Genomic DNA, 26,397 nt, shown 5'->3' with positions numbered 1-26,397 from the left:
GGAGTCAAGATCACCTCGCCACCAGTATCATACATACTCCACCTAGGAGCAACCATGTGTTAATCTGCACCTCCTACCCCTACTTTTCCAACAAGTGTCCTGTGCCCTGATTCAAATCCAAGTCGTCATTGGACTTGTCCTGCCGACCCCGCTGGGAGGTGCCTGGGGAATATTGTGTGACATAAATACCACTTGCTGTGTCTGAAGCCTAACGAAGGACTGCTCCATCTGCTGGTGTAGCTGGCACCCACGACAGGATGGCACTGCCCTGTCCCCTGCACCCCTGAGGGTCCGCAAGCTCAGCCCTGGCATTGCTCTGCATGGCATGCCATCTCCCAGGGTCCACGTGCGCCAGGGCCTGTCCTCCCTCCCCAGGCGGTGACAAGTGCTGAGCATGGGCTTCCTTTTCTGCCACTGTGGCTGAGTGGTGATTAATGCCAAATTAGCACCTTGCTCAGTGACCTTTGAGCATTCGCTGCTGCTCTCCTTCACTTCACATAACTATTTGCAAATATTAGCTTCTCAGGTCATTTCTCCTCATCAGCAACTTTCACAGATGACAGGCAGATTGTTAATCTGATTGGCAGTCAGCCTCTGTCCTTTGCCCCATCCTGAAAGTATCTGCACTCGGGCATCTCCTCAGGAATCTGACAAGCAACACAGCGGCCTCTAGGACATTGGTAGCAGAGAGCATCAGAAGGAGGTTTTCAGGTCCTGCTGGGCTCGCCTTGGAGGCAGAGAGGCTGGGGAGGCCCAGACTCGTGGAAACTGGTCTCTATCCACGTAATCAGTGTATAGGTTAAAAAATTAATGTGTTAGCTCTGCCCACATCAAGCTTTTTTTTTTAATTCACATGAACTTTTATATTTTTTTAAAAGATTTTATTTATTTGTTCATGAGAGACACAGAGAGAGAGGCAGAGACATAGGCAGAGAGAGAAGCAGGCTCCCCATAGGGAGCCTAATATGGGACTCAATTCCAGGACCCAGAGATCATGACCTGAGCCAAAGGCAGACGCTCAACCACTGAGCCACCCAGAAGCCCCCATGTGAACCTTTCAATAAAAAAATCACATACTACTTAAGCAGTGAAGCCAGAACACAGACAGGGCCAGTTCTTGTTTTCCCTGATGTGCTCACTTAGCAGCACTAACCCCACTGCAGCTCCTGGCAAGAGCCTCACTGCCAGAGCTGTCCCCAGCGCTAGGCACAGGGGCACAGCTCTCCAGTGTCAGGTACTAGATGAAGCATTTCACGTTTGTGGGACCTAAATTTATTTTTATTTCCAGTCTCTGCCTTCTCTACCATTTATTGAAATCCCTGTTCCAAAAATGTTTGATCAGTCTTCATAAACAGCAATCAAGTGGGCTGTGGGTAGTTTAATTTTGATATTACATGTATTTTAGAGAAAAGTAGTAAAAATATGTCATATTTTTTTCTCCCTTGTCACCAGAAGTATGAGATAAATTATTTATAATTTGATACACACAAAACAGAGTGGATTCAGGATATTTACTTTTCAGAGAAGAAAAAGGGATTGAAAGTACACAGACAGGACAGAAAACTCTGTTGATTGAATCCATTTGCTCCAGGGAGTCAAATTTGGGCCCAAGTGAGAAAGCTGGCCACTTTCTAACAGCACACATGCCCGGCAGAGGGCCTGATACATGGAATATTTGTGGAATTGAGCAGATTTGAGAATAGTGGGTGGACTAGGTAACTCAATAAGCAAGGTCTTAAGTCAATAAAAAAAAATAAAGTCAGCAAGCATTTTGGAAAATGCTCACCACTTTAAAGCCCTTATGCACACAAGGTACAGGTGTCAATGTAAGGCTCTGGTTCCCTTCATTTCCAGTCATAATATTTGCTTACAGGCTGTGGATTCCACGGCAGGCTCCTACGGTCTGATGAAGACCAGTGACAGTGACCACACCTAAGGGCTCCCACAAGTGGTTGGGGTGGGATTGGGACATTCGGGTGTCCTATCAGAGTGGCTTGACATGATCCCACATTTGTTATGTGCCAGTCTTCACATCTTCCATACTTAGGAGAATCCCGTGGACTTTTGCTTTCTCTGCCATAGGAGATGTTGGCACACCCGAAACCATGGCTCCCGTCATTGTGGTCCCCCCTGGCAACAGAAGCGTGGTGGCTGGGTCCAGCGAGATCACCTTGGAATGCATAGCCAATGCCAGGTATGTGGTTAGTCATCCCCCGAGGATACGAATCCATTATTACTGTAATGAGATGACTCTGGTGGAAAGACACATCACCATGTGCTTCCCCTCTAGCAGTGGTGGTCTGGTTGGTCCACCAAGTCTACATGAACAACATGCATGGGAAGATGGGGAACTGAATCTCCAAGCCTGGTATCCCAGTACTTACGTTGAATGTACCATTTATACTGGAAAGCCCTGCTTTCAGTTTAGCTGTGGGTGCTGGCAGAGGGCCTCTGGGAGTCCAGCTGAATTCAAGCCAGGAGTTTAATCCCATGGATACAAAGGAAAGAGTTAATCCCTCTTCTCTTCTGCAGTCCTGGGTGTTCTTGGCCCAATGAGTGGTTCCTCCAGAATACGGTTCCCGTCATTGTGCCTCCCATGCAGCCAGGTCCCCTAATAGTATTTATTTTAAACATTCTTTTCCTGAGCAAATGGAATCATTAGCACTTATGGTCCATTGCTGCTGCAATTAGCTATCCTTGCTCAATAGCCCTTGAGCAGAATGTATTGTTGATGCATGCCGTAAGGGAGTCAGGCCGTATCGGGATTGATTTTTAAATGTCCATTGTTCAACCCGCCATGGTTCCTGGTAGAATTAGCTTTGTCAAGCTTGTGCTGAGGGCCTGAAATTATTATTATTGCCATCTGCATGATTCACCATCTTTGTCACTAATGCCCTGCGTCCTCCCAGGCCCATCCAAGAGCTGCATGTAAACTGGAAGAGGAACGGGGTGAGGATCAGTAGTGGGCTCCACAGCTTTGGGAGGCGCCTCACCATCGGCAACCCGACATCTGCAGACACTGGGCTGTACGTCTGCGAGGCAACGCTGAGTGGGAGCACCTTCGACGCAGCCACAGCGAAAGCCTTTCTGTCTATCATAGGTAATGCTGGGCGGCAGACGGCACACAGTCCCTGGGGAGCAGCCCACACCGTGCTGCCTCAGAAGCAGCCTGGGAACATCCGTGCCTCACCTGCTCCCTTTGTAACTCAGAAAATGAGGGTGAAGTGGAGACTACCTTCCAGATTCACCCCATTCTTCTTTTTCCAAGAATATAAGCCTGCTAGACCCAAAGCACTGATGTTCTAAATGCTTCCAAGAAATGTTATTCTGGATACTAATGATCACCAAGCTTGGGGAGTGGTGTAGTAATGTCCTTGTCACATATATCCCCTTCTTGTACTGGCCTATTTGCCACTAAGCTTCTCTGTAGCCCTCACGGGGCTGTTAGAGTCAGTTTTCAGAGATTATGCTATTACTGGTAGTTTTTGACCCAGAAAAAAACAAAACAAAACAAAACAAAACAAAACCTTTGGAATACTAGCTTCTATTAAATTAAAAGGTGAGAATAGAGCTGCTTTCCAGGACATGTGTGAAGGGTCCAGGGAGAGCAAGAAGATGAGATTGGGCACACAGGACTCGCTCTAGACACTGGAACATGTCCGTGTTCAGGGTGAGTGTGTTGTACAGTGGCTAAGGGGATCCTCAGTGTGCTTTCAGATTATGGTAAGATTACATTACATTGTGAAGCAAGTGCCTTTATTTCTCATGCTTCTTCAGCCTCTGTAATACCTTTAGTCTTATTAAGTAGCTGTGGTCACTATCGCTGTGACCAATCCAGCAGGGTGGTGGCCGCTGCAGATAAGAGGTGCCATGGCAGCTGACCCCAGGGAGCAGAATCTTTGCCTCTTCTCTCCTTTTCAGGAAGAAGGGAAAAGGATGAGAAAGGTCAAGTCAGCAAGGAGCCCTGGGGAGACCAGTGGCTCCTCACATGACATATTTTGCGGTTTGCCACTTTACCAACTAAAAAAGAATAAAAGCTTGTATTTTCCTATGAAATGAGCAAGAGTATCAAAACATACTGCATAAAAGGCAGTTTGCCTTGCATGCATCATTCCTTTCAATCATGAAAGGAGTGGCCTGAAAACAACTCTACCAAATACACACAAGCCTGTTGGTCCCTCTGAATGAAGCACAAAAATCTTTAAAGTATCAGGAGAACAGGCCTTGAGTCACACGTCGTGGCTAACTCCGCATGAGGGGACTGAGCCAGTTTTCTTGCTGCCTCTCTCATTGTACTTCCACATGGAGAGCAACACCAAGGTCCAATTCCCTGTGAAGACTTTCCCATGACGGCCCTTCCATAGCGACGTGAGCACAGCACATTATAGACTGAACCAAAGTTAAAATGTGTGACATGTCCATCTCCAGGAGACAGGACTAGATTGTCTTAAAACATCGTAAGGTAATTTAAACAAGAGAAGAAATCTATCTTCCCGTAAACTAGAACATTTGTTTCCATCATACTTCCTATTAGAAATATTTGAATCTATGTTATGAACTTTGGTTTTGCACTTACAACTGAATTCTGAAGCAGACTGTTCATTGCTCTGTATCCCAGCTTTGAAAGGTACACAACTCTGTGTCTTTATGATGTTGATTTACATTCCCTCTTATTTACAAGGATGTGCTCTGACAGGTAGGATTTTGTGGTGGAATCATCTGGGGAGAGCCCTGAGAGCACCTCTGTGAATCCCAAGTGGCGGTCTGGGAGAGAGGGTCCCCCGAGCGCTATGAGGCCGGGCAGGGAGTTGTCCCCGCAAGCAGGTGGATGTCAGAAGGTGGAAACATGCTGCCTTTCAGTTACTTTCATCTCAGCTGACAGACAAGACAGGGCAGTGGCGGCTGTTTCTTCCGCCTGTCAACTCTCCTGGCATCTTGCTTAATTTCCAAGGCCTGAACAGGAGCGCAGGCAGCGTCATCCCGCAGGCAGGCCTGGTGGCTGTCCATGCAGCAGGGGGCACAGGCCTCCTGGGTCCACGTTCCCCTCTGTCTCTGCTCCACTCCGGCCTGCTGCTATTCCTGGGCTCTTTGCTCTGCTGTCCACCTGCTCCCTGAAAGCCCCCGACTCCCTGCGCCACTCAACACCCCATGTGCTGAGGCAGACACCTGACGGGCCCCCTTCCCCTCCTGGCTTCAACTCCTGGCACCACCATTCCCTCCTCATGCCCCCATCTGGCCACTGGAGCCAGATGGGTTGGAAGAACTGGCTCTAACGGACAGGTGGATAAATAGCAGTGCTCTCTCCCTGCTGTGATGAGATGCAATCTGGAGGTTGTGCTCCCCCTGGCTTCTAGTGTCCCCAGTAGATGAGCTGACTTGGTCGCATGCTCATGTCAGCTCACCTCCCTCTCCTGGTGGTGTTTCTATCACCTATCAGATAAACCAGGGGCAGCGAACCTTGTCTTCCTGTCTGCTTCTTGGAGAGGCCAACCCAAGGCTCTGAGTGTCATCCATCAGACTCTGAGCATCCGTGCATGCCTGTGCTTGAGATGAATGCCTTTCTGCCCCAGGACTCACCTTACCTGGTTCGTGAATCTGTCTGTCCTTCAGCACTCCTCCCAGCTGTTGCCCTGCTCTCAGCTGTGCTCCGGAGCGTGTGGGCACCCTGGGGGTCAGCCACACACCACATGTGATGGGCTGGGCTGTGGGGACACACTTGGGCTCAGACTCTCTCAGCACCACTCACGGACTCAAACGAGTCCCTCTGCCTCTGTTGGCCTCAGTTTCTACAACTATAAACTGTAGACGAGGTAGGAAATGAGACTGGTTCATACTGTGGACAGTAAAAGTAGTTTGGGCCACAGAAGCACAGAAATGGCAGCTTTATTAGTTCTTGGTAGTTATATCACCTGTGGCATTGAATTAGTTGTTTACCAACAATTAGTTGACACACATTTTCCACCTTTACTGTACCTGAAATCAGGATGTGTCTCACAATCCCTGGAAGCCTTTTTTCTCGGGGATAAGTAAAAGGACAATGGCTTTTACCCACAACTGCAACATCTCAGATTCAGTGAGAAGCAGCGTGTATGTGTTCCCATCCAGACTTACAAATGACATTGTCTCCTGTCACTGCCGTTCACACACTTACCTGCTTCTGTGAGTGGCCGCGTCCCCACGCACTGGCTCCCCACCCCCCACCCCCAACAGCGCACTCAGACAGGCATCAGGGTGAGTCTCTGTGTGTCTCGGTCAGTTCTGGTTTGCATACACAGATCATTCAGGAGTTCCAGTACCATAACTATCAAAAAATCACAGATTATGTGTATCATCTCCTGGCTGATAGGAATACCACAGTCAAGAAGTATATTTATTCCAGAAGGTCTTCTAGAGCTGAGACTGAGCCACCCTTTAGTGTTTGGATCCCAACATAAAATGCTTCCCTTCCTTCCTTCCTTCCTCCCCTCCTTCTCTTCCTTCCTTTCCCACTACTACTCCTTGGGTCTACATCTTCTACACTGTGCGTAGCCGTGGCCCCCACATCAAGGACTCTGGTGTGGAAAGCAGGCTGTCACAAGGTGCTTATGGCAGCACAGAGAGTGCGCCAATGGTGGGAAGGGGCACCTGACCTCGTGCACCAAGTACCAGGGGCGGAGGCCCTCTGGGAATCTGAGCGTGTGGCCAGAACAGAGCCCTGTGGTGGCCAAACCCTCTACTCCTGTCTTATAACCCATTTGTGTTGGTTTGGGTGAACTCAAAATGTCTTCTTCCTGCTTTTACATATGGCCTGCATGGGCAGTGCCCATGTTAATCATCAGTGCCCTGTCACAGCTGGAACTTACCTGTACAGCAGGTTAGGACCACATGAAGCCCAGAGGCAAACACCAGTGGTGCTTGGGTTGTCTGCTCTGAATGGAGGATCGGCAGGCCAGCTGTGACCCTGTGGGACGGAGCAGGGTGCACTCGGTAGGGAGCCACAGGGATGTGCCTTCATGTACCATCTGTCCTTCCGGGCTCCCTGGCTGTCTCTGCCTCTTGCTTATCTGCCAGCCATCTGTGGACCCCACAGTGTGTGCAGGACACTGCTAAAGTGCCAGCCTGGCAAGAAAGGATGAAGGGAGGATTTGCAAAGATGAATGGAACACACCTGCTCCCCTGGAAGGCTTCAAGGATTTAAGATCATTGGTAATCTGTAGCTCTCCTTCTAGCAGATAGTTTTTAAGTGTCTCCTTGGAGGGACACTTGGGTGGCTCAGTGGTTGAGTGTCTGCCTTCAGCTCAGGTCATGATCCTGGAGACCCGCGATCAAGTCCCACGTCGGGCTCCTTGTGGGAAGCCAGCTTCTCCCTCTGCCTGTGTCCCTGCCTCTCTCTCTCTCTCTCTCTCTCTCTCTCTCTCAAACTCTGTGTGTGTGTGTGTGTGTGTGTGTGTGTGTGTGTGTGTGTGTGTGTCTCTCTCTCTTAGGAATAAATAAATAAAATCTTAAAAAAAAAGTGTCTCCTCGAAAACTGTGCCAGGCACTCCGAGGAAGGCCCAATGTGGAGGGGGCATCCTGCGCAAGGAAGCCAGGAGGACCCTGCCAAATAAAGAATTCTAGGGCTGATCTTGAAGGCCGACTCGGGATTTGCCAACAAGGCGAGTGTCTGCTGTGCAGGAGGCAGTGTGGCTGTGGGGCTGCTTGGGCCCCACAGTCCTGGGGGCGGGCTCCGTCAGTTTCTCTGCCATAGCCTGATGAATCCAGTGTCAAGCCTTTGGGATGACCACCTTCCTGGGGGCTTTCAGGGAGAATCTGCTTCCTGGTTCACTCAGGATGGGCAGGATCCAGGGCATAGGATTGAGAGACTGGGTCCTCGCATCCTTCCTGGCTATTTGTTGGGGCCACTATCAGGTCTCAGAGGCGCCCTGCTCCCTGTGGCTTAGGCCACCTTCTCCACAGCCAGCAGCACCAGCCAGTTCTCATGCTGTGGATCTCTGAATTCCCTCCTTCATCTCCTCCTCCAGCGGCAGCAAGGACACTGCTTTTAGAGGCTCTGGTGATGGGACTGGGCCTGCCCAGCAAACCATGACCACCTTTCCATTTTAAGATTGACACCTTTAGCCACACCTGCAGAGGCCATCTTGCCAGGTAGCAGGACGTGTTCACAGGTCCTGGTGACCAGGGAGGTGAACACCTGGGGGCCATTCTTCCCCTCCCAGTGGACCAAGATACCATGTGTGGATGACGGTGACAAGTCAAGGACACACCCTGGGATGAGATGGTCGTTCTGGAAAAGAATAGGGAGCATCCTTGGGTCTTGTGGTAAGTCCTACATGTGAGGCCTTTGGCAGGAGAGCATGAGGAATCCTTGGGACACATGGACCGTTTGCCGTAGCTTCCTCCATGAGGCCATCATGAGTGCTGTAAGGCCCTGGCATTTGGGAGAATGGGGGAATTGACAGAGGCCCCAGGTTCAGGCGTCCTGGAAGGCATCCCACCTCCTGTTCTGAGACTAGGACAGTGGAGCATGATCAGCATGGCTGGCTGCTTCTCAACACGGGATGGGAACTTTTTCCTGATGTCTTCATCTTGTTTCAAGAGGGGTAAAAGTGTGAGTTTCAATCCTCAGTTTTATTGGCTACACTTGTGATAAATTTTTAAGTCTGGTGTGCACCGATGTTGGCAGTGTGCCCTTTCTAGAAAGGGTTGCTTCCAATTAGCTAAGACACACACTTCCCCCTCGGAGGTTAATTGGTTGCAAGAGTCTGTGCACAAGACAACTAATTCATGACACATTATTCAACCCACAGCCCTTTCATTGTGGATATGCCTGGTGTGCCCCCTACTTTTGTCCTTGCAGCTGACTACGTGTAAAAGTAGCTGTGGGTCAAGAGAAAAAAAATCTTCTGAGTACCTGTTGAGTTACGTTGATATGAAGGGTCAGAAGTGAGAGAACTCATAACACATGGATGGTAGGAAAAGAAATAAAATTACCATCAGAAGCCACATGGGCCTTTCAGGACCTTGGCAGCTGTGCACCTACTCTGCTTCACTCACCCACCTGGAAAAGTTTCAGGAATGAGGCAGGAGCATTAGTGAATGAACAAACATGCTCTGCCCACGCCACTCCTGGCCTTCCTAGTTGTCAGCTACTAAAACCTCCCTGATCATTGGCTCCAGAGGAGAGAGATGGCACTTTGCAAGCGTTGGCAGGATGCCCTTCCAGACTGTGCCCAAGGAGCCTGGCGGCCCTGCAGTTGGTACTGCAGAGCATGTGGGGCAGGTGAGTTTGTGCCAGGCTCCCATGGTAACTGTCTAGGATGGGGAATAGCAGTGTTCACACGAGTGACCTTGGCCAGGTGTCTCATGTGTCCCTGCCCCAGAGCCTTGCCTCTGCTCAGCTCCAGCATGCTTCGGGCAACTGTGTGATGAGCACTCTTGTCTCTGACCCCACGCTAGGTTCCTCCCCAGGCACTTGGGGGAGCCTGGGTGGCACTGCAGAATAAGGAAGAGTGGCATCAGGACACTGGCCATGGTGCCAGATAGTATCTGTGCCCAGTGCCTGGGGGAAGGCCTTTTGGTCCTGGCGATATTACCATTTATATGTGCTGGGTTTTGTTATCAAAGTGTACTTCTCTGGGATGAATCCCAAGGGATTTGGGCCAAATGAAAATCAATTCAAAAGGTTACATACTGTGCATGATTCCATGCTTATATTATTCCTGAAATGATAGGATTACTGATGGAGAACAAATGAGTGGTTGCCAGAGGTGAAGGATGGGATGTTGGGGTGGCCATGGTCATAAAAGGGAAGCATGTGAGACCCTCGGGTGATGGGCCCATTCTGCCTCTTGACTGTGGGTAAATGGGCCCACGCACTGGTGACATTGCCTAGGGCCAGACCTGCACACACCCATGTGTGCCCACATATGCATACAAGCAGAACCAGGGAGGTGAGAATAGGGTAGGTCCCCTGTTTTGCTGTCAGTGTCTTGGGTGTGATGTTGGGCTGTAGTTTTGCAGGATGTCACCATTGAGGGAAATCAGAGGAAGCCTAAGATCTCTATTATTTCTTACAATTGTGTGGGACTCTGCAACTATCTCAAAACAAAATGTTTAATTTAAAAAAGGACAACCGTAATTAGCCACGGGCAAATGTTGACTCTGTCACTTAGTCTTTTTTTTTTTTTTTCTTTTCCCTCACATCCCTTTCATCACACCATGGAGGTAGATATCGACTTTAGTATTCACTGATGAATATAGGGCATGACCCGCACACGAGGGCTGCGACAAGATGCAGCTCCTGTATAGTTGGAATATAAATTTTGCTGCTGTCATGATTATTAATGAAGGAAACATGGCTGAATGTGAACATGTGAGTGTGCAGTGGAGACCAGCTTGAAAAGAGACCATGAATCTTTGCAGTGTGTCTTTCAACCCAGTCTGCACACACCCAAAACCCATTAGAGGGCTCTGCAGCCTCCTGGCGAGTATACAGCCCCAGCCTCAGGCAGATGACCTGAGTCCAAGTGACCCAGGTCATTGCAGACGGGGTGCCAAACTCCATCTCCATGGAGAAACCTCCAGCCTTCTCTCCTTCATTGCGTCTTTGAAACACTAAGTGTTCATCGCTCTTTGCTCTCCTGTGTGTTCCACCCTGTTTTAAAGACCTGGTCAGGGCAGCCCCGGTGGCTCAGCGGTTTAGCCCCACTTTCAGCCCAGAGCATGATCCTGGAGACCTGGGATCGAGTCCCACGTCGGGTTCCCTGCATGGAGCCTGCTTCTCCCTCTGCCTGTGTCTCTGCCTGTCTCTCTCTCCTCTCTGTGTTTCTCATGAATAAATAAATAAAATCTTAAAAAAAAAAAAAAAGACCCGGTCAGTGCAGGAGGCATTCCAGGCTGCACTACCCACATCACACACAGCCACAGTGGAAATCAGCCACACAGGAAGACAGTGCCCTGAAATTAATTATCACACAGACAGTGAATACAACAGCCTTTTGTTACCACAATAATGAAATCACTAGCACCTTCATACTGGATGAAACTGCCCATGCCACTGTGGAAGTTCTGCTGAATAAACTGAGGAAAAATATTGCAATTTACTCTCCAAGGAGATTCACTGTTTAATACACCCACTATTTTTTTGTTGAAAAGGCGAGGGGAGTATCTAGAGATATACAAGCAGTGGAGTTTTCTCTGCTCCTAAAGATGGATGAGAGGCCCTTTTTCTTTCTTCTCTTAGCTATTATTTAGCTTTCCATTGAAGTATTAAATCTATATTTTGGAGAAGAAGAACTGCTAAGACTTTAAAAAAATATGTTAATGGGCCACCCCATTCCCTGACACAGGCCCCGTCCCCGGCTGTGGCGCTTTATTTGACATGCTCCACGCATCAGAGTTTGGTTTAGATACTGAAACAAACTAGCCTATAAAACACTGTGCTGTAAATATAAACTTTTATGAACCTCCCGGGATAGTCCTTCTAAAATGTGAATTAAGATATTCCATGATTCAAGCCCGTAAACAGAAAAGTAGCCATCACCCTGAGTAGTAATTTGCTTTCTGAAACCCTAGAACATAAACCACCTTTGGACTGAATTCTGAGTTTGTGTGTACAATGGCGATTAATGAACTTTCCAGAAATAGTTTTTAAAAGGAGTTCCAACTCTTGCAGATCTCCCAAAATACACCTTTTGCTTAGGGGCTATTTTGTTTTTTTTTCTTTTTTAAAGAGCCACCGTATTTCACTGCTGAGCCCGAGAGTCGGATTTTAGTGGAAGTGGAAGAAACTGTGGACATCGTGTGTCGAGCCATGGGTAAGTGTGGGGAGGCTGTTCCATAGGCTGTCGTGAGACAGAGGAATGGAAGTGGCACTTTCATCATCATAGGGACATACATTGACTGTGATGTTAGTGACAGGGCTTTTGGATCCTAGTAGAACTCAGTTACCGGCCATGTGACCTTGAGGAAGGTGACCTTGATTTTGCTGAGCTTATCCTCACCTGCAAAGCAGAGATAGTAATCCTCACCCAAGAGGACAACAAGGAGGCCTTCACCCCATCCATCTCGACAGAGAGAGACAGCCTTGTCCTCTCCACCCCTTCAAGTGCCCTGGTTACATGACTCCCCAGGACTTAGTGCAGGAAACACTTTCTCGTCTGCAGGGTAATTGGGACTGGTGACCAGGTGTGCTCTGTAGTAAGAGAGATTGTTTTAAATTCTTTGAACAGGAAATCTTCTTCCCTTTTTCTCTTTTCTTTTTTCCTTTTACAGCTTTGGGTTGCTTTTTCTTTGTTATTCCTATAATTTCGCCCCTCATCCCCAAGCCATGACTGGGAGCTATCCACTGTCACTAGTACCCTGTCAGGCAGCACAAATAACTATACTAACCTCCCTAAGAGAGACAGGCTTTTTGAAGGCAATTTCATTAACAAAAGATATGTTAGTGCCCTGGAGACTGTCAGTGAAAAGGACCTATTTTTGTTTTGTTTTGTTTTGTTTAAGCTGTCCATCTTAAGGATGAATATTTTATTATAAGAGCTCAGAGGGTAAGGATTACTAACAATTTTGTAAATTTTCAAAACAGCTCCATAAAACAGATACTATTATCTCAGAGTACACATACAAAAATAAGACCTTAGAAAGCGAGGTTAAGTAACATGCTCGAGGCACAGAGCCAGGGAGATGAGATGAGATACTTTTTAAAATCATGGCTGGGCATCTGGCATTTAGGAGCTGCTCATTAAATACTGGACAACCTGCCAGGGGTCACATTGCAACGGAGATAGGATCCAAACCGAGACCCATCAACTACCAAAGCAAGGGCTTTGGCCATGGCACCTGGCTTTTCCAGGAGAGCCAAGGTCCTGGGTCCTTGAACCCATGCCACGGATCCACAGCCATGGGCATGCCATTTTCCATCTCTGAGAAGTTGCTGGGGTGTCCTCTGAACAGTGCTGATGGCTCCTGCAGAGATTGGGGTCTGCTGTAGGCACCCTTCTCTACCCACTGTGCTTCGGCCCAGAGCATGTCTCCTGGGCAGCTTGGTTCCCAGCCCCGGGGCAGCTTACGAGTTCGAGTTTGCTGCTGACAGATCAGCTCTGCTGCCATCCTTCTCTGTTCAGGATCCTGGGGAGGGGTGGGGAGAGAGGAATGTGAGCTTTACGTGGAAATAGCTCCCTCCCTGTGGGTAGCACTGCTCTCTTCCTGGTATAAACACAGGTTTCTAAGGTCAGCGGTGGTCTGGAAGTGAAGCTCCACAGTATTTAGAGTGCTCAGATTTTAGAAACCAGGATCTACGCTACTGCAGTGGATAAGACTCCTGTTAATAACACTACATCACCCCAAAATAGAAAGACTTCCAGTTCCCTGTATACTAACAATTATTTTTCGATAAATGACAATCTTAAGCTCTTCCCTTGACAAGAGAATGTTCTCTTTTGCATGATTCCTACAGGGTAAACTGCTTGTTAAATACAGACTTGTAAATATATACTGAGCAGGCCTTTCAACGTTGCCATCAGATAATTTACTGCTTTCTTTTAATTTTGACAATGAAACTATAGCAGCATGCGAAGTGGTTACTCTTCATGAAAGCTACATCATGTAATTGCTCTTAGGAGATTTTACATGAATTGGTTATGCTTTTACCTTGAAATGGATTTTTTTTTAATTTCCTGATTTAATGAAAAGTGACAGGAAACATAATTAAGGCAAAGAACAGAATCTGAGAATACATTATCTTGAAATATTCCACATTAACTTTATTTATTAAAGAAGACATCTTACACCTACATAGCATCTGAAATCAAGGCACTTGGGTGTGCTTTTCACCATGAATCATGTTGAGAGGTGTTGTGTTTAAATTAATTTCCTAGGTAGGGAAACCAAGGTACAGAGCCAGCCTAGACATTCCTGTGTGTTTCCCGTGGGCCCAGAGCAAGTGCACACACCCCCTACATAGTTCAGGACTTTGTTGTCTTGTGTGCTTTGGTGGAGTTTCTGTGTACAATCTGTCATGTCTATCCCACTTAGCCCTCTTAGGTGGCTTAGGATGGTTAGAGAAGTGCCACGGAAGCAGTGTCCCCTACTGCTCATCACACAGGCCTCCCAAGGGCACTGCCCAGGGAAGGAGACTGGCATCTCCCAGGTTGGGGCTTGTCCCATGCATCATCCTTGCCCAGGTTCTGTGTGCTGGGCACAGCCGTGTGGCAACCAAGCAACAGAGGTCCTCACACTCTGAGGCTGAGGACAGTCCTATCCTTTACAACTCTGGTTCTGCCCCCATGAGCTTGTCCTTTGTCTCCTGCTGCTTTCCTCCCAAACCCAGCCTCACCCTCCATCAGGTGGGCCCACGGGGTGGCACAGAGCTCCGGTGCCAATGACCAAGGCCTGGGCTTTCACCATGACATTGTTAGGATGAAGAAGCCAAGCCCAACCTCAGTCTGACTCTCCTATCCTCCTGGTCAAAGCATTAGCCTAGCTCTGGATGCCACCAGCTACTAAGGACAAAGATGGCACCTGATGGTCTCACATTTGTCTCGGGGGCTGAGGTGAGGCAGCTCTTCCCACGTGCACAGTTGAATGTCACTCATGTCTCCTCAGCCTCTACCCCCATTTATCTTCTTAACTGCAGCCATCCTCCACTGCTTAGATCCTCAGCAGGGGGCAGCTGAAAAGACAGGACGCTCACGTGGTTAATCTTCCCAACAGCCTTTTAAGGTTGCAATGACTACTTCCTTTCCAAATGTGTCTTCTGCCCTGGTGGCCCTTCCCCAAACCTCGAGTGGCAGGCACTGCGGAGCATCAGGAACCTTCCTCCCAATCCCTGTCTGCCCCCAGGTCTGTCACGGTCATGGCCAGAATCCCTTTCTCTCCAGACTGGTGCAGAGACCGGCACAGGCTCGGGATGGGGGTGGGTCCAGAACAGTCTGTAGCCCGGCATCAAGAGTTCATCCTTGCCCTTCCTCTTGCTGCTTTACTGTGTCTACTTCTTCCTAGAAATGAGAAAAATAACACTGAACAGGGTGCACGAAGGGAATCAGACTAAAGATATCACTGAAGTATTGCCACGTAGCCTTGGAAACATTTCACCTCAACCTTCATGTAAAGTGTTTGAGATTTAATTTTTTCAAATGCCCAATTATTTCCACTTCCACACAGGAGTCCCTCTTCCCACCCTCCAGTGGTACAAGGATGCCATCTCCATTAGCAAGCTCCAGAATCCCCGATACAAGATGCTTTCAAGCGGAGGCCTGCGCATCCAGAAGCTGCGCCCAGAGGACTCCGGGATCTTCCAGTGCTTTGCCAGTAATGAAGGAGGGGAGATCCAGACCTACACCTACCTGGATGTCACCAGTGAGTACTGCCCCTCAGCAAAGCCAGACCATCCAGGCAGGGCCCTCAGGCCAGAGCTTCCCGGCCTTTGTGTATATGATATGCTCAGAAAATGGCAGCATCTGCTCAGCCAATGGACAGGGTGCAGAGGCCAGAGGCAACCATCTGTGAAGAGCCACAGCTCAGGCCAATAGGAGCCCACTTGCTAAGCCCCACAGAAGCCCCTGGGCAGCAGATACAGCCTGTTGTCCCCAAGCCCTGGAGTCCAACCTGCTCTCATGCGAGCCGAGCCCTCCTCTCTACTAAGAAGCAGGGAAAAAAAATATCTCCATTTTTCTGGACAGAACTAGAAGGACTGTTCAGTGAATAGTTCATCCCTAATCTTTTTCTTTTGATCTTTTCCCCATTTTTTATATTCATTTTCTATTTTAGTTTTATTGAACAATTATAGTTCTTCTCTAGGTTTCTTTTATTATCCCATTAGCAGAAATACTTTGGCACTCTGTCTTTGAAAAATAAAATGAAGGCAAAGGTTTTCACTGTATCTGTGAGTTTCCTTTCTCATCTCCATGGTTGTAATATTATTCTTCTAAAATAAAGTAGAATCATGTTTGCCCTTTTGGAGGCAAAATGCCGATATCCTCAGGTATGAGAGCCATTTGAAAAAGTAAATCATATAAGTATGCAGATGGCTCTTATCTACCAGAACTTATGAATTTAAGGATTCCATGCATCTATTTTGGTCAAGTAGGAGTCACTTCCTTGAACCTTACCCAGGGGTCAAATTTGGCCTCTGGTTTGGAGCATAGGAAACCAGTATCACTACAAACAGCAGGAAAAATATTGGGTACTTAAGCTGGAGCTGAGTTTCGATCAATTAGAATTATTTAAAGCATATGTTATGAGTGTCAGCCGGGAGGGGCACAGATGAGCAAACTTTTTCTTCCTCTCTTTTTTTAACTTTATTTTAATTGCAGTATAGTCAACATACAGTGTTAGATTAATTCATTCATTTAACAAACATTTACTTAGCATCCGTGTCAGACACTTGGGTCTGTCACACTTGGGAGCAGAGCTCTGAGGAAGACATGCGAGGTTCTTGTGCTTCCACAATAGAGGTCATGAAGTAGGGAGACAGATAGCAGAGGAGGAGATAATTTAGTCAGGGATAAGGGCAATGAAACAAGCAAATAGGCAAGGCCCAGGGTGATCAGGGAAGCCTCTCTGAGGGTGGTCAGGGAACATTCCCTGAGATGGTAACAGAACTGAAGCCCAAAGGTACAAAGGTACAAAGGTACAAAGGCACATCTTAGGGGATGTGCGTGTCATGGGGTAAGGTGGGGGGGGGTGCTACAAGTGCCTTCCAGGGACAGGCTTGGGGTGATGTGTGCACAGGGAGCAAGGAGACAAGTAGGGACTCAGTCTGAGGAGGAACCAGGGGTCATGGTAGGAGGTAGGTTGGAGGGATAAGCAGGGCAAAGGCCCAAGAGCCAGTGGGAGGATTTCAAGGGATTTTATCAGGAAGTGGCAAGGTGTCCTTTATAGCTTCCAAAGGGCACCCAAGGCTGAGTGTAGAACGACCAATGCCGGGAAGAGTGGAAGGCTTGGGACCAGGTAGGAAACCTCTGTCCTGTCCATGTGGTAGCCCCAGAGATGGAGGGAAACTGTGGGCTCTGGGATTTGCTGTAGGGGTGGCACCCGTGGGACTTACATGCTGTAGGGATTCCTGCTGGTGAAAGGAGAGGTAACACCAGTGCTTTGGTCTCGAATCCCATCCACTCGAATCCCCCAGTGCAGGCTCCACACGGGCCCGCACAGGATTTGGGACATGCAGATCCCCATTCTTCAGAGGTTTCCAGTGTAATCATTATTAAAGTAGTACAATGTCACATGAGCCCTTGCTGAAGCCAGCCTGAGCTACCCCGACTGTCTCAGTCTGATTCAGGGCTCTTGGGAGCTGGAGGCCCAGGCCGGTCCCCCAAGGACAAGAAGAGCCCCCAACACTTGGGCCTAGGACACTTCCTGGAAATCCCTCACTGAAGTGCCTGAAATCTGGTTATTTTATGAAAGTGTCATCTCTTGGGTCATATTTAATATTCAAAAATCAGCTTTTTCTACTTTTTAAAAGTAATAAAAGCGAACTTGTTAGATTTATCTAAATAAATGTCTCCTATCTCATTAATGTTCATCTAAAACAGCACTCTCGGGGCTTCCCCACTCTTGCCCTTGTGTGTCCATCACATCATGAAACTGGATTTCTCTTTAAGCTGTAAACACAGGCAGCTCCTGGGGGACACATGATAGAAGGTTATAGTCACTCTTGAAAGGTTTTCCTCTTTCATCGCTGCACTTACTTCTGTGATTAGTCCTAGGAAAGTCCATATGGGCCGCCCCAGCAGGCAAGTCTGAGCATGAGTGAGGGGCAATCCACTGAGCATCTCACTCTTCACTCCCACTTAGATGTTGCTCCAGCATTTACTCAGCTTCCTGTGGACACCACGGTTACTGATGGGATGACAGCCACTCTGAGGTGTGAGGTGTCCGGGGCCCCCAAACCTGCCATCACGTGGAGGAGAGGTAGGTAGCCTTTGTGGCCTCTACAGCCTGACCAACATGGGACATGAGTCCATCGGGCTGAGGCTCATGTCGTTTCCTTCCCACAGTCCTTCATTCATTCAGTAAAGACTAGAAGCTGTCCATGGGGCACCTGCCAGGTGCCAGATGCCAAGCTTCCAGCATGAGTAAGACAGGCAAGGCCCCTGTAAGCCTCATGGAGCTTACCTCCACACGATGAAACAGACATGTCTGAAAACCTGTGACTATCCTTATTTCCTACTTAAGCCTTCATAGGGCACCTTAGGCTTGTGAAGGGGCTCCCCCAAATACCAGGTAATGGATTTGGAGCAGAACCATCAGGACTCAGCATCCCCACTTATGAAATGAAGGTCCTATTAAAAATTAAGAATAATACCCTTATTCTTTTAAGAAAGAAAGATGCCTAAGATACACACCTGAAACCAATAGGATATGTATGCCAATTATACTTCAATTTAGGGGTGCCTGGAAGGCTTAGTGGTTGAGAGTCTGCCTTTGGCTCAGGTCATGATCCCAGAGTCCTGGGATCCAGTCCTGCATCAGGCTCCCTGCAGGGAGCCTGCTTCTGCCTCTGTTTGTGTCTCTGCCTCTCTCTGTTTATCTCTCATGAATAAATAAATAAAATCTTTAAAATAAAAAAATGAATAAAGGCAGAGACACCAAAGCCCGGCTTCTGCCAAGGTGCCTTCTCTGTGTGTCACTTAGCAGAGTGGTGGCAAAGGAGTGAGCTTTAATAAAATAGGACACAGGGAGAGAAAGATGCTTCTGGCTCACTTGACACACATGATGCTCTCAGTTCACCTGTTTTCAGACCCAGTGAGGAGAAGCATCACATCTAGGACTTTCTCTGCAGTCCCAGCCCCTTCCACATGTGAGCACCCGTGTCACTAAACAAACAGCACACACAGTCCCTCCTTAATAAATATGTGCTGAGTTTGTCACTTCACGTAAATGGACCTGTCACAGTCACTGGGCCCTGTCGGGGTGAAAGTTCAAGACCTACATCTTTGTCGTCTCTCCAGAGAACCCTACATAGGCTTCTCACCTCCCTTGGGTGTAACTCATGCCCTCAGATGGTAGCTCTTACACATGAAGATCAGAGCAGCTGCAGGCCACTAAGCGAGAGGGCATTCTTCTGTGTTTTTTCTCCTGGTTCAGAACATAACAATAATTTTATATGGATATAAATACATACAGATATAAAGGAAACTGAGAATTAGTCACCCAAAGATAACAGTTGCATACATGAGTCACAATTTGTTTAACCAAATTTCTCAATTTTGGACAATTAAGATTTTCTTGATCTCGTTATCCTAAATAACACTAAAAGGAACTGCTTTGGTTATTTTTGTACATACAGTTTCCACTTTATTATGATTATTTCTAATTATTTTCTTGGTTTTGGTGCTAACACTCCTGTCTTCTCTAATTTTCTTCAGGAAAGCATATTTTGGCCAGTGGCTCTGTGCGGATTCCTAGGTTCATGCTTCTGGAGTCTGGGGGTCTGCAGATTGCCCCCGTCTCCATCCAGGATGCTGGCAACTATACCTGCTATGCAGCCAACATGGAAGGGTCCCTGAATGCGTCTGCAGCGCTGACCGTATGGAGTAAGGACCACAGGCCATGTGGAACTTCCTGTTAATCACCATGTCAGCTGTGCTTAGGGATGTCAATATGCCCTTGGACTCTCTAATTGAATCATAAGAGAATGATTATTTTTACAACTAATTTATAGAAATCTATTGAGTAATTAATTTTTCAGTTTCTGAAAGCATAATTAGAAACTGTATTCAAATATTTAATGGGGACGTTTCAGGAAAGTGAGAAGAGTGACTCTTAACAGACAGTGCCATAGAGTATATTATCCCAAACTAGTCCAAAAACTAAAGTGATAAGCGGGTTAATTTTGTGAGCTTCATAAAGGAAATAGCATCAAGAGTTAACATTTTTGAGAAAGTAAGCTTTTTCAATAATATCATTAAAACCCACTAAAACACTCCTAGTATATTAAATATGAGTGTTTTTTATATGATAGAAGCGAACTGAAGAAAAATCTTTGTTATTTCTCCAACTTTTGTTTCTTTATCAAGCACACAGTTTTCTGAAATGGAGAATAGATTATTCCCCAGACATAAGGATTCATAACCAAGTATTTCTGCTCCCAGCCCCCCAACTTTTGGTCAATTTTCACTCTTAGCTTTTCTCGCCAGCATATCTTTTCTTCTTTGCTTCATCCGTAGCTTTATTAAAAAAATAATAATAGTAAATAAATAAAAATTGTTCAAAAAAGCAAAAGACAGTGCTTACAGATTTTTATAAAGCTTATCTATCTAAAGAGAGGAAATTTTTAATTTTCTCTTTGATTTGCGTCCGTAATGGATTTATGAAAATATGATCCTGGAAGAGAAACTGAATTATTATGCTTTATTTTGTACCATTTAGCTCTCTATCACATAGTTTGTGTCCACTTTCATATGACCTTTACTAATTTATTAGGTATTCTAAAAACACCAGGAGTTTTAAAAAGGAATAAATTCAACCCCCTCCCCCACCACCATATTATCAGGTACCGAAAAAGAAGTTTCATGGCCCACTCTCCCCACCACTTCCCATTCGGCATGTGTCCCTAACACGTTAACCTTATATTTAACAACTTGAGAAGAATTGATGTCTATATCTTTGTAGGTCACTCACCAGAAAGCTCTGTGGATCCGCTAAGATTCACATTCTCATGTCACTAGACTGATAGATATGCTCTTGTGGCCTACATTCCCCGTAGACAACAAGCTAAAGTTCACTTGTTTTTCTGGACACCCCACTACAAACAGGCTGGGCCCCAAGTAGTCTTAATGACTCCCACATTTCGGGCTCCCACATTTTGGTTTGTAGGACCAAAACAGCATCCATCTCAGAGGTGTGCAGGCAGGGGACCTCTACCACAGGGCCTTTGCTGGAGCCTTTGCTGTGGGGGTGGTGGCTGCAGGGCACACTGGGCCCTACCCTGACCAGAGCCTGGTGTTGGGTGAGCCACTGTGGGTCTGAGCTCCACTTTCTATTCCTGAAAATTGGGAGCAGTGCTCTCACAGCCCTCCCAAGGTTGTTGTGAGCATTAAATAAAACAATATAAATGGAAGCACTTTGCAAAGTCATGAAGTGCTGTGCAGACAGCAGAAATGACCAGAATGTTAATGATCTTGGGAAATAACAAAGATTTTAACCTAAGACTACAGAACCTAATAAACCTTTGCACATGATCTTCATTCTTGATGTCTTTCAGAGGGCTTAGAGGTTTGGGGAGGGCAGGCCTGACTCCTGTGGCTACTGCCTGGGAAGGGCTGGCTTCCGATTCCCTGAGTGTTTCCCAGTACTTCCATTTACACTTGTTTTGCCAAGATGAGAGAAAACTTGGAGGTTTTTATGTCAGATGACCAGTTCCATACCCTCTGAGGGAGGAAACTCTAAAGCATGTAGTTTTGTCTGAACTGTGACTTGTGTCTTCACAGATCGCACGTCCATCATTAACCCTCCTGAGGACCGCGTGGTGATTAAGGGGACCACAGCCACACTGCGCTGCGGAGCCACTCACGACCCCCGGATCGCTCTCCGGTCAGCTCAGTTACTCTCGTGTCTGGGGCTCATTTATGTTCTGGGAGCTTAGGAACCAAAGTGGAGATAAGAAGGCAGAATTTGGAAAACTTTGATTTCAGTCACAGATCCCTGATTACGACATCTCACGGTCCTGGGCTCCATCATTAATCACATAAATCCCATTTTCCACTCCAGCCTTATGTATTATTTACAGTGAGCTATGTTCCACTTCATGACTTCAGTGCAGCTTTTCATGATTTTTCTGCCAAGGTTAATACACTATCTGTAAAACGTACTTGTCAGAGGCTGATACTTAATGAGAGAAAAATCCGGGGGGATCGAATAGGATTTCAGCAGTGTTTACCCTGGGCTGTGTGATACTTGGGAGGAGTTTTCTCTGCTCCAGGATCGTTTCATTGTGAAATGGGGAGCAAGGGAGACCCACACCCAGAAGAAAGGCAACCACAATCACCTGGTGCACGTCAAGGAAAATACTTGTAAAGACGAGAACTAGATGTCTTGAAGCTCCACTAAAGAATTATAATATCCCATCCTTTCCCGCTTTCACACAGGAAAGTCATGGTGGAAAACATGACCCCCCCGGGTAAATCACGGCAGCAGATATGGGTGACTATGGGTGGTGAGGTTCTTCCCCAAGAGCTGTCACTTTCAGAATAGTTTTAATGTTCAGAACCAGCCTTGAAAATCAATCTAGAAAGAAAGATACAGTCATCCCAGAATTTTCACTCTGGCCTTAGCCCAGAAGGCACACGGTTAGCCAAATGGATGGAATTATGATGCCTTCCTTTTTTCTGGAACATCTCACTCTGAGCAGAGGGAGTTGGCTGCTGCTGCATACATTATTAACTGGATTCGGAGATTAATCTGTTTTCTCACTCTTCTTGGGCAGGTGTTTGGCAAATCGTGAATTTCTGTGCCTCCACCTGGCTCTCTGGAGTTCTCTAGAGCTCAAACAACCAAGTTTGGTTTAGTCATAAGAATGTTGAATGCAAAACCAACAAATAAAAACTAACAGGTTCAAGATTACCTAGAGAATCCATGGAGGCCATCTCAGAGAGAGTTGTCATGCCCAGAAAAGAACTCATTCATTTCTAAATGGGTTGGGAGTATGATTCCAGAGAGAAAGAAGGACAAATAAGCTGGTTTACTGCTACTCTGAGAGCTTACATGGAATCCCTCTGGATCTGTGTGTTTTTCTCAGAGCTTTTTATATGTGACTAGACAGACAGAATTGGAGCACCCTTCTTGAGAAGGGCTTAGATTGCTCACTCTGAGGGCACTTTTTGTCCCAGGGCTTCTCTGTCCCAAGAGCACCAGGCCTAAGGGACAATCTGCAGCTAACATTGTACCCTCAAGTAAGCAGTTTATTCCTTTCCTTCTTGGGGTACCAAGTCTGTTGTCTCAGAGTAGTTCCAGATAAACAGTTTATTGATCTCTATGCTCTGTGCCCATTAAACCTTTAAAGAAATGGGTACATTTTGCAAATCTAAGCAAATTATTTTGGGAAGGAAAGCTAGCACCTTCATCCCATTCACCGACACCCAAAGTCTGGACAGGTTCCAAATGGCTTCTATGTTTGAAAAGAAAAATGTGCTAAAATTTTCATAAATAAAGAACCAAATGAGAAATAAATGCAATTTTTAAGGACAATCTGCCAGAATGGTTGGGTTTCAAGAACACATGTTCATGGGATATAATCTATTTTTTCTAGAAGTTGGGTAGATCCACTCAGGAGTTTGTGGACAGTCATTGCCTCCTATCCAGTCAACACTCCTCTCCTCCAGGCACCTTCCTGGGTTGGAATGTGAAGTCAGTTATAGTAAATGACAAATAAAGTATGATCATGACACGACAGACTTCCTGTCTCTAAACCTAAAGACCAGATCAATGTTCTTAGTGATCTTCACTGACCCCTTTATAATTTTAACATCTGTTTTTGTAGTGTGACCAAGATACCTGGTTGCTTTTCCTTTTTCTTTCTTTTAGATCTATTCACATGTCATAAAATTCACCCATTGAAAGAGCACTGTTCAGTGGCTTCTGGTACATTCACAAGATGGTCAGTTGCTTGCAGCCCGGATCCTAACTCTAGACTCTTGGCTGGATCCTAACTGGGTATCTTGCCTCACTCATGACTCCCTGCTTGGCCCACAGCTATGTCTGGAAGAAGGACAACACAGTCATCACCCCATCTAGCAGTTCCAGGATTGTGGTGGAGAAGGACGGCTCCCTCCTCATTAGTCAGACATGGTCCGGTGACATCGGAGACTACACCTGTGAAATCATCTCTGAGGGAGGGAATGACTCCAGAACCGCCCGGCTGGAGGTGATGTGAGTGTTGCCTCTGTGTAGTGTTAACTGGCTGCCCATTATCTGCAGCACTATGGTCAGCTCTCCCGACTCCAAGTGACTGGCACTTAACATGCCTGGCACCACAGTGGGTCCCAAGCCAGAGGTCAGAGGCCATGGCCTTACGCCTCGTAGGCGTACACTTACAGGGTTTGTTGGAACCTCAAAATTAACCTCAAAATTTCGCTCTTCGTTTAGATGATTTGATGCTTGGTTTTCCTCCTCCTCCTGTCTGTTTTTCTTATTTCCTACTTGGCACCACATCATGGTGGGCCCTATTTACCACACTGCATCCACTTTGCCATGTGGTGCCCATCAGCACTTCCGGTCGGAATGTCAGGGCCGGCTCACTGAGGCGAGACCTTTCCATGAGAGCCCACAAAACATTGTGCTGAGGGCAGAGCCAGCTGCATCTCTGCGGGTAAACAGACACTTTCCACTAAATCTCTGGAAATCCTGAAAATAACAAGCAGCTGATCTGGACTCCCTGGGGGTCTCCTAGGCCCAGGTGGGAAACCACCACCCTCCTCTATCTCTGGGAGCTCTTTAGTACATCTGCTTTCTGTTCACGGGCAGGGGCTGAGGAGCCTGCTGATAATTTCTCTTTTTCTGACATATATTTATTTGTTCTTTAAAAATGGCGTCCTCCTGGACAGTGCCTGAGCACATCCAAACAACAGTAAAATCTGGAGATAAGGCAGCAGAGCAGGGCTGGTGTCCTGGCGGCAGCCAGCTCCAGGGGCACAGGACAGCAGCTAACATGGGCTGTGCTGGGCCATTAGAAAAGGCAATTTTGAGAAGTTTTTCTTACTAGTCTCTGTCCACCTTGATCCAGGATAGGTTCTATAGACAAAAGCCACTCCCTGAATATACAATGTGAACGGTTTGCATACAGGGCCAAGTCTCATTTGTCTTTGGATCCCTAGACTCCAGCCAAGGGGATTAAAATGAGAAAAATGCTGGCTCCGTGCTGAGCACATAGGCTCCTGTGTTTGTTGCACGCACACATGAGCAAATGAGCAGACAGGCAGCTTTGCATTAGCCTCTGTTGGTGGAATTTGATGGGTTAACGAGTAGCATCTAGTCCAGAAAAGTCTCATGTGATGCCTCTAGGACCTGGAAAAGCCCTATGCTACCTCCTCATTGGCCTCTGTAGGATGACCCCTGGTTCTCGTGTGACTAGACTTTAGTCCCTTGTCAGTCTCAAAACATCGGATTCCGCGTGGTCCAAGGGGACCTGTACAGACAGCCCTCCAGCTCCCTGAGTGTGTGTGGAAGTACCAGGTCTCCCCGCCCACCTCTGGGCCCTGGACCTGCTGACCCAGGGCCCTTTCTGCCCTCCACTTTTGCCCAGCCCTTCATCCAGGGCTTCAGACTGCTGCTGCCTCTACAGCCTGGCTTCTGTCTTCGGCCATTCCCACCTGAAGGGCTCACACCTCCTCTAGGGCTCAGCCACAGGGTCACCCTGTGTGGGACACCAGCCTGCGGGTGTCTCCCAGCCTCCCAGCCCTTGCCTGTACCCTCTGTCAAAACACTGATCGTCCTGGGTAGAAAGCACCCATTTTCACCATTTCTTCCCTATGAAGCAGAAGCACCAAAATGGCATGCACAGTTTGGCATTTTGAGTGCCTGGCAGTGCTTTGGGACACCATAGGGGCTCAATAAATACATGTTGGTCAGTTGAGGCACACATGAATGAATAAATGTGTGTAGGTGACCGGCCATTGGCTGGTCCTCCTTCTGATTGGTTCTTCCCTCTGAGACTCACACGCCCCTGGCTTTTCTTCTTGAGGGCACAGGGTCAGATCCCACTGTGGAGAGCCCTGGTGGAGCCACTGTGGAGGCCCCTGGTGCCCAAACAAACCCCTGTTTGGCTCTGACCCTGTGTCTTTCTTCCTCCCATCTTTTCTCCTTTTGTCATGTTAAAAAAATCTTTTTTTTTTTTAATTTTGATAATACTGGAGTACATGACCAGCAAATTCACATAATCCATGTGCTGTTCACATTTTTAAAACTACCTTTGAGAACTCTTAGATCATCCATCATTGGTATCAAATAAATAAGTGTTAGCATTTCATAAAGACTCTGTCAGCAGAAGCCAAATTGCATGCTTCCAATACAGTACATGCTTTTTTATTCTGCACAGTTTTTATGTTCTACTGATTTACATATCTTCCCTTCTATTTGCTTATTTGATTTCCTCTGAGTAAAATACATTTTTCAGCAAATGTTGCTGTATCTATAAAATAATAGGCTTTCTGTAATGGTAAAACACCTCATCTCTAAATATAGAAATATTTGCAGATTTGTGATTCAAACCAATTTAGGTACAACCGAGTTGCAGAACTGATTTGGAAGACAGTGGTTCCTTGTGAATTGTGAGTGTAATAAACACTCCACTCTTGCAAATCTGAATGAATTGAGAGAGCCGTAGGTTATAGCGTGGCCTATCTTTAGATCCAAATAGGTCTTAACTCTACGACATCAGTAATGACAACAGTAATGATAATAGTCATAAGTCACCATTGC

At 47.0% G+C, this 26,397-nt stretch overlaps 1 protein-coding gene across 3 annotated transcripts in view; it reads left to right on the top strand.

Moving 5' to 3' along the window:
- Positions 1–26,397, top strand: part of SDK1 (sidekick cell adhesion molecule 1) — an 885,268-nt gene that overhangs the window by 640,077 nt on the left and 218,794 nt on the right. For all 3 annotated transcript variants that reach the window (XM_072753253.1, XM_072753252.1, XM_072753254.1), the window contains exons 6-13: positions 2,083–2,194; positions 2,910–3,100; positions 11,712–11,795; positions 15,142–15,336; positions 17,776–17,892; positions 19,350–19,517; positions 21,414–21,516; positions 23,674–23,850. In XM_072753253.1, coding sequence (XP_072609354.1) covers positions 2,083–2,194; positions 2,910–3,100; positions 11,712–11,795; positions 15,142–15,336; positions 17,776–17,892; positions 19,350–19,517; positions 21,414–21,516; positions 23,674–23,850 — 1,147 coding nt within the window. The remainder of the gene's footprint in view (positions 1–2,082; positions 2,195–2,909; positions 3,101–11,711; positions 11,796–15,141; positions 15,337–17,775; positions 17,893–19,349; positions 19,518–21,413; positions 21,517–23,673; positions 23,851–26,397) is intronic.

This window comes from Vulpes vulpes, chromosome 3 (genome assembly GCF_048418805.1).
Source record: "Vulpes vulpes isolate BD-2025 chromosome 3, VulVul3, whole genome shotgun sequence".
In the NCBI taxonomy this organism is placed as follows: domain Eukaryota; kingdom Metazoa; phylum Chordata; class Mammalia; order Carnivora; family Canidae; genus Vulpes; species Vulpes vulpes.
This window is presented reverse-complemented; position numbering and strand designations above follow the sequence as displayed.